The sequence below is a fragment of the Drosophila obscura genome, unplaced genomic scaffold (genome assembly GCF_018151105.1).
Source record: "Drosophila obscura isolate BZ-5 IFL unplaced genomic scaffold, ASM1815110v1 contig_73, whole genome shotgun sequence".
Taxonomy (NCBI): Eukaryota; Metazoa; Arthropoda; class Insecta; order Diptera; family Drosophilidae; genus Drosophila; species Drosophila obscura.
Genome location: NW_024542865.1, coordinates 9,437,180 through 9,458,265, shown reverse-complemented (window position 1 = coordinate 9,458,265; position 21,086 = coordinate 9,437,180). Strand labels below are relative to the sequence as shown.

Genomic DNA, 21,086 nt, shown 5'->3' with positions numbered 1-21,086 from the left:
TTTAAACAATCTTTAATTTCATGAGCAAACCACACAAAAAATATGTACCCTTAGTTGCGATAGCCAAACGTATGCGTGGAATTTTAGCCAAATCGCAAACAGTCGGATGAATGAGTACTGCAATCTGTGGGAACGATTCCCGGAAATACTCGAACTGCTTAGCGCCTGCTACATCGTAGCCTGCATCAATCCGAAACACTATACAAATAATAACAATATGCATTGGCGGCAGGGGCAAATATTTATCCACATAAATTGTGGTGCAGTGGTTCAAAGGTGGTTCCACCTTCAACCACACAAAATTACACCCAAATCACAATTTTAATTTTAGTTCCTTTCGTTACATTTTTCGGGCGAAAAACGGCCAGTTTTTGTTTATGCAATAAAAACGATGAAAAATTGCACAAAAAGGCTAAACAAATTTCTCTTATGAATGAAAATGTGCCATAAGCGAATGAGTGTCCCGCGCCCTACACCTCTCTCCATCTTTCCCTATCTTGTATTCTGTGTGGCATCAAACACCTAACGAAAATCAACAAATAATGTTTATCGACTGCATGAGCCACACACAAGTTTTTAGCTCACTCTTCTCTCTTGGCCTCCGAATGGATCTCAAATGATGGCCAAGAGCAGCATCTATCTGGCCTTCAGAGTCTTGCATTCAGCACCGAATTTCCTCCTTTGAGCCAATCAGATTTGCATTAGGTTCATTCGAAGTTGAGTGACAGACAAGAGACGGCAGACGGATATGGGGAAGGCCAAACGACGAGAGAAACGGCTTCAAGTGCTGGGCAGAGCTTTGTACGAGTATCAAAGGTAAAGTCAGGCTGGACACCGACTGGAGCTCTGAAAGCCAACAGAACCTGCCCTGGAGCTGAGTGGAAATTCGATATCTCCCAACACTAACGCAGATTGGTTTTCCAGTTGTGATTGAAGTACAAACCACAGTCAGTCCTGAGCTCTAATTTTTCACCAGAATTCAGTAATTGTCCTGCTGCAGCACAGAGCTCTTATGTCCAAAGAATATTCATTATTTCCCCCAATTGTTTGCTTTGCTATTTGCATTGAGCAATAAATGCTCATCTTGTGTTCTCAGCATCAGGTTGCACAATTTTAGGGGTTTCTTTGTATGAAGGGAAACCCAGAAAGCAAAATAAAATTTCTGGATCCTTGAAAAGTCTGCATGACCTTTCATTTGTTTTTTGTCTCTCTCCCCAACTAGTATAGCTATAATGAAGAAGTCTGCGAAGTGTTTTTTAACCAATCAGACAACTTTGTTATTTAAGATCGGCAGCCATTACCGTACTGCTTCTCCCAACGAAATTTTAATTATTAAAATGAATTACTAGAATAACCATATTTAATTAGGAAGCCCAGCAAACGCTTTATAAATAATCAGACAACAATTCAGAGGAAGCTTAGCAGTGGCCGTAGCAGGGGCTGTGGCTGTCTCGCCGCTGGCTTTAATGCGGCAATTTTCATAAATTTCCAGTACGCTTTTCGCAGACATTTCCATTCCGCAATGCCGCGCACAGCTGCGACCCAAGTGGCGTATGTGTAATATTTCTAATGCCAAAAAAAGGGCTTGGATTCCCCCCGGCAGTGCCGGGCGGCGGGGATGCAGCTGGCCAAAACCAAATGCGCTTCAACGCACACTTGTACACACACACACACATACCCACATGCATTCATAAGCGAATGCACAACCGTTTGTGTGTTTCAAACGCCACACGGCGTATGAGCAACATTTTTGATAATTATGCGACGAGGCAGCTGCACGTTAAACACGCCAAATGCAATTAAGTGCTTCAAACGGTGTTCTCTTTTTTTACCCACACACATTTTTCCTGTGGGCTTGTCACTTTTTTCTTTTCGTCTAGAGCGGGGTTTTTCTTGCGCTTCTTCTTCTGGTTTCAGTTGGTGTTGCTTAGCGTTTTGTTTTGTTTTTCTTAATTAAAAATTGAAACTAAAACGCCCAAGCAGCTTAAATATTTAACAAGTGAGAGGGCTCACTTGACTGGAGAACGGGCGGAGAGTGGGCGGGGCGAAAGAGACCAGGGCAGAGACAATTAGAAATGTTTGTCGATCCAGGACAGGGGGCAGAGGTGAAGGCAGAGATAGCGCGTGTGGCAAGCGACAGCGTACCCTGAAATGGGAACGGAAATTTCGGGAATTTTATGGGAATGCCATTCCACACTTTCGGGAAGGCGAAGGACACTCTACAGAGTACTCTGAAATTGCTATATGTATTGCGAATATATTTTACGAGGAATTTCAAGGCAAGCAGTTCTTAAGTTAAGATTCTTTGTATCTATTTTGAATCTATAATTACTGAGTGTTCTGCTGTTCCAGACCTCCATCTTATTTAAATGGAATTCCTTTTATTAATACTGCACACTTTTAAGTGATATTCAAGGGGTACTTTTAATTTGTTTCTAAGTATGTAATTAAAATCTTATAGTAGTTCCAGAAGCCATATAAAATTATTCGAATTGCAATCAAATTTTTAGATATTTTATTTTATTTTATTTTATATAGAATAAGTGGAACCATTAAAAGCAATGTTTTATAGGTTTCTAAAATTGCAGCACAATTTATTTTAATGTAATTTTGGTTATTGAACTCGAACTTGAAAGCCTACAATATTGGATAGATACTGAGACTGCTGCTACCTCGATTGTTTTATTGAAATATTATTATTCTGAGCATTTTGTTTGTTTGTTTTTTTCATTGCTGAAAACCCTGTAAATGTCGTCATTAAAGCTTAGCATTTATTTAGTTCAATTTGAAGTTAACTTTACTTTTGAGAATATTTATGAATTAAGAGAGAAATCAATTTCATCTTTAAAAGCACTCCATCGAATTATCATCGAATTTCAAATGTCCATAGCATACTTTCAGGTAGCCCACTAAGAGACAATGATCATTTACAGGGTATATACAGGGTCTAAGCCTTTAATTGCTTGGCTTTCGGGCGGGCAGGCACCAGGCAGCTATTGTAATTAATTTAGCAGCAACAATTTTCCCAGACTTGGGCCAAGTGCTTTCTGTGGAACAAAGCAATTCTCCAGAGACCGAGAGAGACACACACACACACATGCAACAGCAATGGGAATCGCCGGAGGCTGGGGCTGGGACAGGAGCTGGCCCACGGACTGGCACTGGTGCTGTTGGGCCTCAAACATTTTGGGAATTAACACTTTAAGCTCGAATGGTTTCATTTTTGGCCAAACAACAAGAGGATTGATGCATGTGCCCCCAAAACATGATGCTGGCTGATTGCGGCCAGGTGCTAAGCCGATTTAGTCAGGTGAATAGGCTTACACTATTTAATTTGCCATCGTAATCATTAAAAAGGGTTCGGGCTGAAGCTTACTTTTGTTTGAAACAATTTCGAAATTTGGTATATATATATATAATTTAAATAGAATTTGTATAGCTTAGCTTTCTTGTTAATTTATAATATTATTTATTGTATTATTATTTTTTTTTTAGTTTCTTAAATAACTTTTATTTCGTTATATTCTGTTTATTGCACTTAAAAAAAAAGACTACAATAAAAATGCCAAGAGAAAAACTCTTCCAAAATACTCAAACTTTTCCAATTGAATTTCGTTGCGATATGCAAATTTTGATTGCCTGTGTTAACCTTTAATTGAAGTCACCGAAAAAAAATAAATATCCCAAATTTCAGAGGACGTAGAACTCACACAAGAAATTGTTGTTTTATTTAAACAATTTAACAGAATTTTGTTGGATGTTTGAAAGTTTCCAATTTGCGTCTATGCCTGGCCCGCGCCGAAGAACAACACGACAATTTCCCTAGTTGTTTTGAGGTGATTTTCTTAGTTTTCTATGGAACACGTCGTGCCGTCGGCGAAGCTGAACGAGAACTGAAATCAGAATCGGAATCGAGCAGCGAGTGTGCCAGTGTGCCACACTGTGAAGCGGAGACGACGATGCCACAGCCACAGCCGATGCCGAGACGCGACGAGGCGAGGCGGCAACGAGACGGTGACGGAGTGCGGAAAGTGTTTCGGTTTCGGTTTTTGGTTTCGCATCTGTGCCCCTTCCGGCTCGGCTCCTCTTTGACCATCTCCTCTTTCGGCCTTGTCGCATGCGAGAGATTTTCCTGGTTGCTTGTAGCGGGGACATTTTTTCGAGCGGAGCACAAATTTCCCTGACGCAGCGAACGAAAGCGAAACCGTAGGCACCACGAGCCACGAGCCCACAGCTCGGCTCGCGAGGCAACGCGCTGGCATCTGGGCTGATTTTAGCCATGACTGCGGAGAACATTACCGTTTTTTGCTTCTCTTTTTGCCAAATTGTGGGCCTACCTGTTGCTTAGCAACTCGGACAGGCGCGGAGAAGAGAGGCTGAGTTGGGCTCGCTTGGGGTAGGGTGGAAAGTACTCATTATCCCATTGTCAGAGTGCCAAATAACATAAGAAAATACAAAAAATACAAATAAATAATAGAACGGAAAGTTCTCCCTCTTTTCGCTCAAAATTAAGTGAACGTTTTCTAGCTACAGCAGCAGCAGCTGTTTCCAATAAATAAAGTAAATTAATTTTTCGGCTCTTATTCTGGAAAACTTCCAGAGATTTTGAATCGTTTATTTCTGGAGAACGCTCTCTCTCTCTCCCTCTCTCTGTATCTCTTGCTGCCAGCGCCTAGAAGTAGGCAAACACTTTTCTGGCACTTGAAGAGGGTCAAAGAAATGTGCGAACAAAAATAAAAGAAAACAAAAAGGGAGATAAAATAAGCGAATGCCCACGTACACATACTCGTATGGCTGTTTTCCCAGTTGCCCCAAATCGATTGTTTTCGTATGCACACTTGAGCTGCCTTCCTTCGATTGTCAAAACATCTAAATGACATTTGGCAAATTCGCATGTAAATGTTCTCCTCCCGATGATAGCTCTGCCACATGAGATGCTCAGGGGGCGACGGACACGTGTGGCCCCTCATATGGGGTGGGGGAAAGGAATCAATTTCATGTTGTAAATGGAACACCAACTGGGAATTATAAACCATTAAAGTTTCGGGCATAAGCTAAAACGCGCACAAACGCAAATCAATTACATACCAAGACATTTTCAGGGAAGGAGAATTTTAATCAGTCATTTATTTTGCTATTCCATTCGAATATATTCTATATTCAGTCGATATAGTTGGTTTTTAATAATATTTATAATATTTTTAACGCTAATGTTTTTTTCCATTTCATTGGGTCAGGTTTTGTTTTGTTCTGTGGTTTCTGGTAACTTTTTAAAATGTTCGCTATGGTTAATCGTGGTTAATATTTATTAATGGATGTCCAGACACTTTAGCACAAAGTTCTGTTTTTTAAATAAATATTTTTAATTGCTCTTTGTGTTATATGACTATTATATATATTTTTATTATTAAAAAAAATTTTTATTTATTGTAAACACTTTGTATACACTTTAGATACATACATACAATTCGCTTTAAATTAATTTTTATGATTAACTTTGTTTTTTTTTATGTTTTAAATGGGAATCTTATTATGGCTTATAATTTTGCTTATTCATTTATTTTATTAGAAATTAAATTTGTTTTTTTAAGCACAATTTCAATATGCTTGTCTTTTCCCTCAGATATTTTAAATCTCTACACGTCCTTTTCTGTTATTCAAAGAATTTCGGCATATTAAAGACCTTTGTAAATTTGGAGAACTTTAAAAAGCTTCTCAAATTTGAGACGCATCATTTCATTTTTTATTAAATCCAAATTATTGATTTCACACGGAGGAACTCCGAGAAACGAGAAATGAAATGTGAAAACAGACAGGAGAAAAAGCGAGGCAGAGAAAGAGACAGATACAGATACAGAGGAGAAGACAGAGACAACTTGCTTTTTAGCTTTTGTGCATAAATTGTAGGTTTGGTGAAAATGTTTGGTATTCTGTTTGTTGTACGCGTGTGGCATGCCCCAACTTTTTGGCAGTTGAGTTTATTGTTGGGCGGTTGTTCCTGTTTTTGTTGTTTGCATTTGGTAGAAGCAACAAACAAAAACAGCAACGACAACACAACACAAACGCGGGGGAAAAGTGAGTAGCAAGAGTAGGGAAAAGGAAAATGCCACTCAACACTCAACATGCCAAATACAAACACAGAAGAGCACAGAACCCTGCCAAAAGGAGGTGCTTCTGAGGATAAAGACAGAGAAATATCGGAGTAAAAGGGGAAGCAGCAGAGAAGGAGTAAAAGAGAGAGAGAGAGAGGAGAATAGGGGAATCCCTGGGCATATTGAGGCAGCAAGAAGTGTAAACAGGAAACGTGATATTTGACAGATGAGTGTAGATATTTAGATACCAACATAAATAGTACTTATGCTCTGGGAACCACCCCGTGTAACCATTCTGCTCTGGCTCCTTCTACGGCTCCTGCTCCTGCTTAGGCTCCCTAACTCTGAGCGTTCCCTCTGCTTCCCACATTCACTGTCTCTGGTGTCTTATTGATTTTCTGCTATAGCTTTCACTTGCCGCAATTTGAAGTGCCACAGAGACAGGCACATTCAGCGACAGATGAAGACAGAAGAGGCAGAGCAGGGACAGACAATACACACACAAACACACACACACACAGAAGGAGACAGAAGGAAGTCAGACACAAATGCAAAAATGAGTTGAAGTGAACGCATAAAGCATAAAAAGCCTAAAAAAAAATAGACATTGAGAGAATAATACAATGTTCAGAGCAATGTATCAAACTGTGTATATAGTCAGACATCCAATATGATTTCGACATGCCTGTTCGGATAGTTTTCCATATGGGAGATGCTATGTGCTCCACAAAGATGTTCATTAATGTCCCCCAGGCCGAGTGGTGAAAGGGATCATTAGAGTGACCTTCCGCTTAAGGCCTTTCTTACGATCTCTGTTGAGCAGATTTTGTATCTTTGCGCCGAATTCACTCGAACATAGTGGCATAGAGACTGCCCAGTTTAAACTGTGTTGCTGCTTCACTCCTCCAAGCGTCTCTGCACTTTCATGAGCTATTTAGCCTCCAAATCAATCAATGGGAAATCATGGGGAACTCTTTCGCGTAGGAGCAACATGTGTCCGTATCTTACTTTTGTAAAGTAACTAATGTTTCTTTCAGACGATTAACTCAACCGATTTTCGATACAAATAGATACAGATTCATATACGTTGTCTGACTTCAATTGTGATGCACGAAAATTCAGCGCTTGAAGAGAAACGAATTCGACATTCATTGCACTTATTCAATAATTGGCACTCCACGAAAGCAGTCGATGCTCTGACAATCAAGAATATCGAGATGCCACATCTCCCGCAAAAGTGCACAGTGGGGATTCTCTTGGGCAGACACTCAAGGGAGAAGCAGATTTAATGCCCATCTGATATAGTTCTGCTGCTTTAATTGAAAGTGTCAGCGCCTTACATAAACTACAAGCTGGCATTCCCATCCTTTTCAAATTTTCAATCATATGTACATCGTACCTTACCTTAGTTTGTCGCAAATTAATTTATAAATCGCGCATCGAGTTGTAGTAATTATTTTGCTCGACCCAGTAGAAAGTACTCCCCGGAGATCAGTACGCCACAAGAGTTTTCACTGTTTGTAAGTCAACCAACGTGTATATTTACATACACACATACAAACACATATATATGTATAATATGAGATGCACATCGTGCAAGTGTATCCATTTATCTCCCCGTCAATTGCGTACTTGATGCTTAATGACTGACAGATTTCCATTCAATCTACCTACCTTCTCCGCCCATGCAATCCCAAACCCCAACCTCATCCCAACTCCCACTTGATTGTATTTTTCCCCACAGAAACAAAGAAGGAAAAAATAATATAAAAAAATGAAAGAAGAAAAGTAAAATCCCCATAAAAAAATGTATATTGAACGATAATCGAAGAGAGCGCAAAAAAAGGGAGAAAATAGGTAAGGAAAATATGATATGGAAATGAGTTTGCATTTTACTCACAGTCATAATAGTCATATCGATCCGCTTCGCTGGGATTATTGCTGCCCATGATTTTGCCAAAAACTGTGGAAAAAGTGCGACAAACAGAGAGAAAGAAAACAAGAAAACGATTTAAGAGAGATACAGCCAAGGGGTTAACAACAATATCCGAAAGGAGCGACGTCCCACGGCCAAAAAAGAGCAGCGAAAAACAGTAACAAAATGACGAGAAATCACTGCAATTCAATTAAAAGCGCTGACACAGAGTTAAAGTGCTGGCCCCATACCCATTCCCATCCTCATCCTCAATACTCGTTCATAGAGCGGGAGCGAGTGGGAACATAGATTGGGGTAAGTGAAAATAGACGGTTAAAGGGTTAAATGGAAGTGCAGGGCGGTAAAGATAAATATATACGAGTACCATTTTTTTGGCTTGGGTAGATTTAAAAAAAAAGGAAGGAAATTAAACTCGTAGTGCAGTGGCAGAGTGGCTCCTCTTTGACCAGGTTAACCCCATAATCTGCCTAATGAAAGTGCCCTAGAAGGTATCACTCGGTCTTATATAAATTTAAATATTAATTTAGGCAAATACTGATATTTTTTCTATAAACTCTTCAAAAACTCTTATCCTTGCAGGTGAAAGGTAGAAATGGTACAATAATTGTAAAGATGGGAGCTATGTTTAAATATCCGCTCGATTTTGTACGGATACAAAAACGAATGACATACCAAAGAACGATCCGAAGATCGAATTTATTCCTTAAATACAAAGGCAAAGCAAACCCAGCTTAGCTATAACAAATGTCTGAAAACTGAGAATATATTCTTAAAATCCCACGACTATCTTTGAGACATTAAACTGGTAGTTCCGCTGCTACTTTACGGCTCCTTTATGCTCCATACCACTGTTTCTCTGCCAAACCTCAATCAATAAAATTTCCATAGCTCAATTCGCTTTTTCACATTCATTGTGATTGTGGTTAACCTGGTCAGAGAGAGAGAGAGATGACCACGATAGAGGCGTTTGAGTTATGAAGCAGGAGTGGGGTACGGATAGATGGGTTCACTGGACTCAACTCACGTTTGGCGAAGCTCTTGCGAACGCGCAGAAAGCAGGAACGCGACCGCGACAGCTGGACGAGCTCCTCAGGATGGGATCCGTTCTGGATGCAAATGATGGGCGCCAGGGGTGCGATGCGGCAGTGGCTGTGACTGCGGCTGCGGCGGCGACGCTCCAGCAGGGGAATGGTGACAAAATGTGGTGACAATTGGTGTTGTTGTTGTTGAAGTTGAAGCGATTGCAGTTGCTGTTGGTGAAGTTGTTGAAGCTGAAGTTCGCCCGGGCCAAGTTCTGTTTCCACTTCAGTATTGTTGTTGGTGTTGTTATTGTTGTTGTTATTATTGTTAACGTTGTTGGTATTGTTGTTAGTATTGCTGGTGTTGTTGGTGTTGTTGGTGTTGTTGATGTTGTGGCTGTTGTTGCTGTGGTTGCTGTGGTTGCTGTTGTTGTTGGTGTTGATGATAGTAATAACGTTGACAGCTGCTGTGAAAAGAAATACAAAACGGAAATAGAATTCAATTCGAAAATAAAATGAAATCCCAGACACAAATTCGACCATCAAAGCCATCATCAAATAGCAAATGGAAAACTACCCTTTCACCCTCTTCGCCTACGAGAAATTCATTCCCATGTGTTTTTGACAAGTTTTCGCTTGACTTTTCTCCATCTCGCTGCAGCTTTTCCCCTCACCACCGCTCCCCTTTCTTTTTTCACACATCATCCCGTAAATCATTCGGAGACGAAAAATATCGAAGGCACTGTGCCAAATGTGCCAAATCCAAGCGAATGGGGTGGAATGTTAGGTGAAAATCAACTCCCACTCTGTCTATGTTGCTTTTCTCTTTCGAGTTACCTTTCCCTCTCCCCCTCTCTCTCTCCATTTATCTGCCTGTGGCCCTCCTCTCTAGCTACCGTGGCAGAGCATTTGCCCTGCCACCTAAGCGTAAATTAAATAAATTTTTGTTGTATTGCTAAAAGTGCATGGATTGCACTTTGAGTGCTGGAAAATGGTGTACGAAATGCAATTTGCTCAGCTGCCGCTCAGCCAGTGTTGGGTAAATTGCTCACGAGTTGTCGTAAATGGGCTAAAAATGAATAGACCAGAAAATCACAACACACCACATTGCGCTGGTTGAGTGGATGCTACATAGTACGACATACTACACAGATCTCAGTCTATGCCCAAGTGTTTGAAGAAGGGAAAAAGTTTCACTGGAAATTTTAAACTCTATAAGATCTGGGAGAGCGGGAGATCACACATATGTGATCAAATAATTGATGGGCAGGATAAGGAAGCTTAAGGAATAATTTAAGTAAGCAAACTATGAAGCAAACTATATCCTCGTATAGCGAAATGTGTGCATATGGAAGCCAGAAGCATTTCAGAGACCTATGAATATATTTATGTATGTATGTAGGAGCAGTGATGGTTGTTATTTCCCTGCGCTACTCTGTATTTTAATAAATCCTTTTCTATTGATTGAATTTCTTGAATGCAGATCTTATATCATCTTTGGTTATTTTAATTGAATTATTACTCAAAACCTTAGCATCCAAAGCAAGTTATTTTATCTTTCCCCATAGTTTATATTATTATTCCACCCCAACTTTTATTTCATGGCAACACATCCAACAACTGTGAATGGACTAAAGAAAGCTAATAGCTCTTCGGCTAATCAAGTGTTGTGAAAGCATCCGAGGGAAAGTGCTGGGCAAATACACGAAAAAGAATCTCAGACTCCACTTACTTATCATCTCAACAGCTTTTGGACTGTCATCTTCCCTTTGCCACAAATGCAATTCATTTGATTTATCTACTCAGCCAGCTGCTTAGCTTGTTGCAAGCTGCAACGGAGCTTGTTGCAATATGCACAGTGGAAGAGAGGAAGATTGGATGGGAAGAGAGAAGGGGATAAAGGAGAGACCTTTGTTTGGACCTGAGCTGCTCTCGAGAAGCGTACATAGGTCGAGAGAAGATCTGTTGAGTGTGGGCAGACCCTCTACACTACGCCCATGTTTGACATCAGTCCGTTCCCATCCCCATCTCCTGCCCCACGACATGGTTGGCTAATTTCTGGCTTTCAGCCAAATGCAGCAGCAGCAGGCAGCCTCCCCCTTCGTGCCACAGTGGTGCGGTTTTGTTTCTCTTACGATGCTGCACTTGTTGTTGCTGGTCGTGTTTATTTGTTGCATAGTTTTTTGTGGCTCCGAAGTGGCAACAAATGTCGCACCCGACAAGAGCAGTGCAACAGGCTGGGCGTGGTCCAAAAGGGGGCAAATGTGGATTTTTTTTATTGTATTTTTTTATCGTTACGAAAGTTCTAAAATGCCCTTTTAATATGCTCGAATTTTTATTTTATGCTTTTTTTCATACCGATTTTGTGCACATTTAACTTGATGACATTAATGCAAAAGTTAATCAATACCCAACATATTGACAATACATTTGTACTCGGAAACGCCTTGAAGAGGTAATTATGGTTTAACTGATATATTTTATATGCAGCTGTTCTTAAGCCAACCCAATATCAACTTAACCCAAAGACTTCGCGCAAAAAAATATATAAAAATGTCATGTTTCTAAAATGTGGGAGTACAGCACTTTGAGAGATTTCTGCAATTTATGAACTTCGGTTTATTATAATTTTACGCAGAGCTGCGAGAGTTAATCAATTTCAGCACTTTTATAATTGCAAATTAGGCTGGCACAAAGCTAGCAAAACACTCCATTATCGTTCGAAATTATTGCAGCAATTTGCTTTGGGGAAGCACTAATTTATTTTTGGTCTTCGAACTGCAAGAGCATCAAAATTTGTCTATGGAAAATGTGTGGCAGCATTGAATTGCTTTTAGCGCAGTCTGCGAGCCGTTAATTGTGCATCAATATTCGTATTTTGCATTTGATTTAAACAAATGACCAGAGAGCACTTGCAATTATTATTATTATGATTATTGCTCAGAGAGGCACATGGGGACTTGGGGGCTTTAAGCGTTAGGACTGTAAATTTGCGCCCCATTAAAAATGAGACAGAAAACGATAAACAGCCAAACATTTTGAACATTGTTAATGCCATAAAGGCAATAACGCCAACTATGATGGAATTGGATTGCAGACGTATTTCAAAATTGATTAGAAATGGTTTTAAAATGGAAAATTAAGAAACAATTTCAATTCAATGTATTGGACAAAAATGAGTGGAAAATAATTTCTCAGGGGAAATTCTGTAACGAATCCCTTTTTGGGTTGTTCCAGGAATGCGAAAAAGTATGCAAAATCGTATTGCCATAATTTCTACGCATCGACATGATCCAATGCCAAATAGTTCAAGAAGCGCACAAAACATTTTCCAGGTATTTCCAGATAGAGGAAAATCTGGTTTAAACTTGCGCTCTGCTTATACTCCCCATAGACATTTACTACTCGTGCTACCATATGCATGGGATGTACCTAGTGGGGTTTATATCTATTCGCCACAGAGGCCAAATGGCCAAACAATTATTATTGTTATAATTCAGCTCGAAAAACAAGTAATTTTATAACCAAACATAAGCAAAAAAGAAATTTACAGAAACTCATAAAATCGCATGCGAAAAGCCAGAGCCAAAATATTTATATTAATGATATGCATAAATACACGCCTCCTGTCCCGCTCCTGTACCACGACGTACCGCCCATGTAAATTGTTCTCTTTAGATAGAGGCAAAATATATGTACACATGTATATATGTATGTACATATATTTCTGACGAGAAACGGGACGCAATCTAAACAAAATTGCTATATGCAATAGAAACATGTTCCAGACATTGTTTAGATCTCTGGTTTTGGTTTTCGGCTTTCAACTTTTCAGCATTTCAGTTTCACGTCTCAACGCTTCGGGACTCTGCGACTGCGACAGGGACCGGGGCTGTGGCTACTGGCAATTGCAGTGTGATGGATAAACCACACCAATCAGCCATAAATTGTCCCGAATCAAGGTCATTTCTACGCTCAATGCCACTCCTCCGTCTCTCACGCTCCCGATAAAGATAGAAATAAATATATTGTGGGCAAGATTTATGCCTCTGTGAGTTATCAATCCAAAATGTAATTACGTTGAGGGATCTGTGAACTTGATGAACTTTATGGCAGGGGAAACACCTTCCTGTGCGGCGCCATCTGCTGCCAGTAAATGTGAAAATGTTTTAAGTTGTGGAAATACCACAGATTTTTCTTGAGTAAACTTTGGTTTTATACAGTAATTATATATGAATTATAAACAGTTGGCTTTATGTTTAATAGCTTTATTTTAATGATTTGAATAGCTTTATTTTTAATAACTTCTGTTAGTTCTTTCAATATATTTTAAAATTTTAGTTTTACTTGACTGGTTTATATTGTTTGGAACCACTGTTTACTTCCAACCGAGAGGCATCTACTTCTGAATGGAAAAATAATTTTCGTGCAGCAGAGTGTAATATTGTTTTGCATCTGTCATTGGCCCCATTTCGGACTTCTGCAACGTTGGAAATCGATCAAACAGCAGTGGGCAGAGATTGAGATCCATTCCAGACAGCGCCTGGGGGGACTGACAGCTAAATGAACAGATTTCGCATTCACCCCCCTCCACTCTCCTACACACGGGGGCAACCAGACAATAAACAATAATAAACACACACACATATATAGCGAGCAGAAAGTTTTGAGTTCTTTTCCGAAAAACATATACGATTTCTCGGTCTTTTCTTTTTTTTATGATTTCCGCTTTAGCGCAAAAATAAAAGAAACTTGTTCCGTTTTATGGAGACCAGAGCAAAGAGGGCAAGGCCGAAAATAAAAGGTCTGGGAATCGGTTTCTAAAGGTTTTCGGTAGAACAGTTTGATGCTGATGATATACAGGGGGACGGATATGGTTGTGGTAATAGCATATCGGATATAACTATGGCCTTTTTCCTTGTTTTAAAAAATATTTAATTATTCATTGATTTAAATTCCTCTTACGGTTTTCCATCGACTCACTTTATGCGTAAATATTTTATTTTATTTATTTCAAACAAAGGAAAAATAAACGATACTTCAAACTGAACTCTTTTCCATGTGCTTTGTATTTTATATAAACATCTCGCAGCAAAAGGTTAAATCTATTACATTTTTATTGTTATTGAATTTTCATTGCAAACAACAAATGTTTTATCTCACGAAGGTTTTTATCCAAATTGAAAAATCGGTGGCAGAATTTTATTGTTCAATAATCGCACAATGAGCGGTTAAATAAAATACATGCGATTTTCTGATGTTATTCTACTATCCGTAATATACAGTATCTGGAGCTTTGTAGTTTCGAAGCGCACTGTACATACATATGTACAGTAAGTACCACTCAAGCGCAGATGCTTCGCTAAGCTGTTTTAAATAATATAATGGGTTTTATTTATTTATCCAGATATGATAATCGCACTTGTTATATGAAATTAATTGCCAGGCAATTGCAGGGCCATGTGATGCGAGTTCTTTGGGGGGCAGAAATGTATTTCAAAATGCGAATCCCAAGCAATTCCGATTACCGGCACGATGGGTGGCCCTGAACACTTGACGAAGTATGTAGAAGTGGTAGTGGTGGTGATGGTGGAAAGCTAGTGCGAACAGGAGGAAACTCTTTTTATATTGCTGGGAAAAATTGTGTGGTGGGTGGCTGGCTTTTGTGTTTGGAAATCGCTTTGATGTCCGCAGGTGGCAACGGTAGCAAAGCAACACAACCATTCAGCAGTATTCAGCGTGGGAGCATAAAGTATAAATGCTTTCAACATAATCGAGTGTAAAACGGAAAGTGCATTCGAAATCAAATACAAATAAATTCTTTATCTCATTCCGGTCTGTCGAAATTGCTGGACAAACAAGCAACAAGAATTCTTTGTTGGGAATTCTTTTGTGTCTTTTTTATACCCGTACTCGAAAAGAGTTAAGGGGTATATTAGATTTGTGGTAAAAGTGGATGTGTGTAACACACAGAAGGAAACGTTTCCGACCCCATAAAGTATAGATTCTTGATTAGCCAAGTCTATGTCTGTCTGTCTGTCCGTCTGTCTATCTGTCCGTCTGTCTGTCTGTCCGTCTGTTCGTCTGGCCGTCTGGTTTGTCGCCTAGATCTCAGAGACTATATGAGCTAGACTCCTTTATTTTAATGATACGATAAAACTAAAAACGCAGTATCGTAGAAAATTGCCATATTTACCAGATCGCCGAATCTGAATCAGATCGGAAAATTATTATATGCAAAATAAAGAATAAAGAGAACACGCTACTCATTCTCTTTCTCACTCGTACACTCTGCCCTGTGCAATGCGCGACCTTTCGCAGAGAAGATGTAGAATCTACATTGTAGATGTATAATCTACATTACAGATGTAGAATAAACGTGTTAGATGTAGATGTACATAACAGATGTAGCAAAAAAAAAATTTATAATATTTTAAAATTCTACATAAATCATAAGCTTAAAAATTTATATACTGACTAAGTACGGGCATAAAAGTAGAGTCGCGTCCCCAGAAGCGACTCACACGTTTCTTCTCTTTTTTTTTAGTCTCAGCTAGCAAAATTTCAATACAACATCAAGCAATAACACGAACAATTGCTAAAAATCAAATTAAAGCTGCTGAATACTAAAGTTTTTCATTTAGACTGTTGTTTATCTCTGTATTTTGCCGTGTATTTAGATATAGTAGATAGATACATATTGACAATAAAGATTATACCCGGGTCCCTGAAAATCGATGCAGATAAAAGCGCATTGAAAGGTATGCCCAATCAATAAAAGCAGGGTATGACAGCTGGTCTACAAAATACCAAATTATAGCTGCAGGATCAGTGTAGTATAGGTAAATTTTTGTTGCTTCAATGTTTAAAGTTCAAGATGGAAGGAATTGACCCATGACAAAGCACTACAAAAAACATTTAGATCACAAGGAAAGACTGAACAGGGAATAATATATTTACTGAAAACATATAACATAAAAGTTCTTTGTAAGTACATGAAATTCAGAACTCTATACAAGCAGCAATCATCTGGCATTAGATTATGTTCAGATGATGATTTGATTCAGTTTGACAGCAAATGGGAATAGCCCGAATAGGAAGTGTATTATCGGATGTGTGGCACAATCATTGATGATATAATAAATATAGTTAAAACAGAAAACAAAAAGAACCAAAAGAACTTACAGATGTCCACAATCTCCGACGGTGCCTCCATTTCCATAGCATTCAAGATTTCCGGCATGATTGCACTATATAGTGGGTATTTTTTTTTTTTTTTTTTTTTACTGTCGTATTTGTATGTCTCTGAAGCTTTCACTCTTCAATCCGAAGATGTATTTACTGGGCGAACATTTTTCCGCGTTATTTGGCCTGCAGTCGGACTGCATCGGCAAATGGCTAAAATTAATTTTAGCCCAAAACCAAAACAAAATCCACAATAAAAGAATGTATGAAGAATATTACACACAGGGATCGCACGGAAAACTATCCATCAAGCTGTGACATAAGGAAAAATCTCATATGTACATACATATGTATGTATGTAAATTTGTACCGTACATGTAAATAAACTAGATATTCATATGGCGAATTGACCGCACAATGTTGCACTTGTTTTTTCCTCACAAATTCTCCAATCGAATCCGAATTTTCTTTCAACTTTTCACTGGCGGCTCTCCCATTCAGTTTCCATTCGATTTGGCAGCAATTATTTGAGTAAATTTCACATTTAAGTGCAGCAAAATAATATACGAGACTACGAGCACAATTATGAGTGTGTATGTGTCTGTGTGTGTGTGTGTATGCAGAGCAAATCTTTTGGATTTCCCGCTGGATGGCCTTTCGCATTTCCCGTTATTCGTTCACGACTGTTTGCGCTGATGGCTGTCCGGTTAATGTTTTCTTTTACTTTCCATTTCGTGCTTCATCGTGGGGGCGGCCCCCCAGTGACTCTAAGACTGTGCAACAATGTGCGCGATCGGCTCATGGAATTTTCTATTTAAACAGAGAGAGAGAGAGAGAGAGTGCCGATGGGTGGAAAAACTGCACGATCAGTAGGTTATCGGTTCGGTTCGGCTGGCAGCTTCGTCAGCATTGTAGAGAGAGTATGTAGGTGAGAAAAGCAGGAGCACGGTAAAGCATTTCCAGAGAGCATTGCATTCACGAAACATGCGATCGTCACCGATTTCGACAATGACAGAGAGACAAAGAGAGAGAGTGTAGGCGGATAAAATGAATAGGTTAGCCGGAGGTGAGGGAAGGCCAATATCTACCAATATCTATGTATCCCGAAGGCACATAAAAGACTCTTGGAAAATACTATTTATTTATTATTTATTTATTTTATTGAATAAGCTTGAAAACTCCATTAGCTTTTGTGTTTCGAAATTAATTTCTATATATAATATAATATAATATAATTTCAGGCAATATATTTCTATTTTAAATCTAAGTTTTAGTGTTTACATCGGAGAAAAATGGCGCTGGAAGAAAAAACAATAAACTACATCCTCCCGAAGTTTTTTCTACATCTGAGAACCGCATAGAATGTTGACAAAAAATAAACAGAAAACTTTCACATGCTGGAATTCAGGGAGTAAGAAAAAGGAGCATGGAGCATTATCGTAGCTGCCATCTGCCATTCTCAATCCTCCTCTTGCTCTCCTATGTTCCATTTCCAATTTATTCCTAAATCGAAATATTCAAGTAAATTCACAGTTGCAGCTGACATGACAGCGCATAAGGTAAATGGCATACGGAAACCATGCAAAGAGAGGGCCAGGCACAGAGAGAAACGTTTCCCTGTTCCTATCCCCCAGATACGTACCCAGTGCAGGGTAGATTAATCAGAAGGTAAAGTCATCCGCGTGAGTAGTACAAGTGATAATATATAAGTAAAGCAAAATATCTCCACAATTTCTTACATATATTGTAAATCGATTTCTGTCACTATTTATAGTCCTTGAAGTGGTTCATATAAACTAAAGCCAACTATTACGTATACATACATGTAGCTCCCACTCCCATCATTTAAAGCATAACAAATATTGAGTACAATACGCATTATGTCGATCAACACTACTACCCTGTCCGACTTGGTCCATTAATCAGATCCTCCTCCCCATTTGCATTGGTATTTCCCCATAAATAATTTCCACATTAATAATTATGATTGCCAATTAGCTTGAATGCCCGTGGGCGTGTCCAACATCCGCCCCCACTCACACTAGGTGTCAAAATCGGTTTTCTGGAACCGCATTTCGGTATCGCCCAGCAGTGTGGCACCAGCACCCAGCAGGGCGAATGGAATTTAATAAATTCGCATTAATACATTAGTGGCTTTTTCGATATTTAAAAATGACCATGCGCGGCCATTCGAATTGAAACAATTTGCGGCTTGTTTCCGACGCCACAGAAACAAGTTAAAACAATCACACATAAACATGATCGACTCAATATAAACTAATTGGATAATGTTTCTACGAGAGACGTCACTGTTAAGGAAGTACCCTGCAATGGGTAGAGTTGCTTGGGTTCCACTTTGGTTACACTGCTGTTTGAGTAGGCTGAAAAGTATGCAAGGGAAAAGACTTGAAGGATTGCATGGATATATACATATGTAGCTTATCGGAACGGGCTATTTATCACTGAACTGGAGAGGATTTTAAGGGGATAAAAGTTCATTATATGCAGATATATTTCTCATACATCTTTCCCATTTAAATTTGTTCAGTTCTGTGCATACTCTCTCGAACATTCCTGCAACCTCCTAGTATCCACTGCACTCCACTGGAACCATTGCTGACTGCCTAAGAGCTATATAAATTGTTAAAATAATTCCATTACACATGAAAAGCGAAAATTAAACTTTTTCAAAGTAAAATCTTTCAGAATTAAAAGCAGAAAGAGAACTTAGGTTATTCTTAGCTATATTTATTTGCATACTTTTAGGAGTCAAGAAAAATCAAACACTCCAGGGTATTCCCCTAGTCGTGGTAGACATTTCAAGGGAGCCAAAATAAATTACCATAATTTTTCACTATCAAGAATAATACAACATTTTCGTTTTGTAGAAAAACACACACGAAAACAGTTGGAAACAGAAAAAAAGATTCAAAAACAGACAGCAACAAAAAAACATATGTACAACAAAAATACGAGACAACAAAAACAGCTGGAGACAATAGAAAGAGAGGGAGAATGTGTCTGTACTCACCGTAAAAAAACAATAACAAAAAGCACGGTAACAAAATATTATTATATTCGTGGCAATTTATTGCTTTAAATGCATCTCGCTTATTTAATTTCACCAAGCCAATTGTAGGTATATTTGACACAGACAAAAAAAATGGGATTGAAAATTGTATTATTCTCTGTTGGGAGTTGTTTCCAAGGAGCCAGACTGTGAAGACTTTGGAAACTGAAATTTACTTTGACACGCGGCGCTCTCTGCCAACCGATCGCTGGCCAACTGAATGTAAATGGTATTCCTAATCAAATTTGTAGATGCCAGTGCCAAAAATCCACAGACACAGACACGCGCGACTACGGGAATTATGGAGCCAAATGAAATAAAATTGTTATTAAAAATAAATACACTTAGCCGGCGTATGAAAAAAACGGAACAGATCGGAATGAATTTCTCTCGTTTGCCTTGTGGCAGTGGCTGTGGGCTGTTGGCTGCTGCTGCAGCAACGACGACGACACCGAACGCGGTCGCGGACACAGGCAGTGTGAAGAAGCAGCAGCAGAAGCAGCGTCCCGAGGCAGCGGCGCACAGTCGAAAACCCCGACTAGAGATGGTCCACGGAACGGGATGTTCGAAGCAAAAACTAGATTTAGGAGTATCAATATGCGAGTCGATTCTGAATTCAGCCATGTCCAGCCTCCTGTCTGTCTGAATATTAGCCTTTTGAGCTGTAAATACCAACTTAAAAAGACTCCGATAAATAAAAAAAAATATCCAAAGATAAACCAGAAATGAAAACAAGGATAAGCATTGCAGACAAAATAAGATAATCACTGCAATCGGATAAATAATACTACCAGAGGAGTATCAGTTCTTATTAACTATTTGGTGTCAGTTTTGGTCATCAAAACATCCAATTCTACGAGCTGTTGCTCTTCCTTTGGCTGCTCTGCACGGTCACGCACGAATCAATCCGATTTGCCATCTCTGCTTCCAACAAAATGGAGAGGAGTGTAAAGACCCAGAAGAAGCAGCAGCAGCTGGCTTAGCATCGGGCAACGGCAGACCAGAACCAGAACCAGAACCAGAACCAGCTAAAGATAAACAAAAGTTATGATTTGGAAATAAACCAAAAATTTTGGTTGTTTCTCAATATGAACGCGCGCGCCACGCCGGTTTTTTCGATTCCCACTTTTTTCCCATTTGATTTGGTTTATTTTTAGCCGCTCCAGTCTTGGAATTCCAACGATTCCGTGATGCGCCACCAGGCCCCCAGGCAGATGCGAAAGCAGCAGCAGTGCATACCACTCCAGCTCCACTCCGTGGGTCTTTTTATTCGACCGATCGGTCGCAGTTATGCTTCTCATACGGATCTGATGCTACATAGCGACGGAATAACCTCTGCAAGCACTACAATTATGTACAATTTGTGTGTTTAAGTGTCACAATCTGGTAATAAAGTCATAGACTATTAGTCTATAACCACTTATGGCCTTTTTTTGGCCATGGCTTTTATTGGCTGGCCTATGGCTGGCATTCATTAAAATTCATGGACACGAAACCGAAAGTCAATCAAAGCCATTGAATTACCATAAATGTGTCAGATCGGTCGCTGAACCAAACTGCTGACCAAGAGGGAAAAGCTACTACGTGATTTTTCATTTGCCATTAACGAGATCATTAAACTGCCATTTTTTCCACCACAGCGACAGCAAGAAGTAGAAGTTCGGGCGATATTTAAATCAGGCAAACTCAAGGTCCACTTCATTAGCATTCCCGTCACGTATTCGTAACCGTGCAAATGTTCTGCTTCGACTGGCTATCAGAAATTCGACCCTCACACGAACACA

At 39.3% G+C, this 21,086-nt stretch overlaps 2 protein-coding genes across 2 annotated transcripts in view; both read right to left on the bottom strand.

Moving 5' to 3' along the window:
- Positions 1–3,913, bottom strand: part of LOC111068680 — a 91,540-nt gene extending 87,627 nt beyond the window's left edge. Inside the window, exon 1 of the mRNA XM_041595457.1 lies at positions 3,711–3,913. The gene's annotated coding sequence lies outside the window, so the exon portion shown is untranslated. The remainder of the gene's footprint in view (positions 1–3,710) is intronic.
- A 4,071-nt stretch (positions 3,914–7,984) lies between these two features.
- Positions 7,985–16,290, bottom strand: LOC121405010 (GATA zinc finger domain-containing protein 15-like). The gene is made up of 4 exons (XM_041595531.1): positions 16,233–16,290; positions 13,127–13,193; positions 9,053–9,405; positions 7,985–8,055 (listed from the first exon to the last, which is right to left on the bottom strand). The coding sequence occupies exons 1-4, from the start codon at positions 16,288–16,290 to the stop codon at positions 7,985–7,987; spliced, it is 549 nt and encodes a 182-aa protein (XP_041451465.1).
- Positions 16,291–21,086: the final 4,796 nt, after the last annotated feature.

Coding starts and splice junctions, on each gene's coding strand:
- LOC121405010 (XM_041595531.1), bottom strand. CDS start 16,290: ATGCCGGAAATCTTGAATGCTATGGAAATGGAGGCACCGTCGGAGATT. Junction 9,406..13,126: donor AAGTTCACAGATCCCTCAAC/GTAATTACATTT, acceptor CAACAACACCAG/CAATACTAACAACAATACCA. Junction 8,056..9,052: donor TCGCAAGAGCTTCGCCAAAC/GTGAGTTGAGTC, acceptor CTTTTTCCACAG/TTTTTGGCAAAATCATGGGC.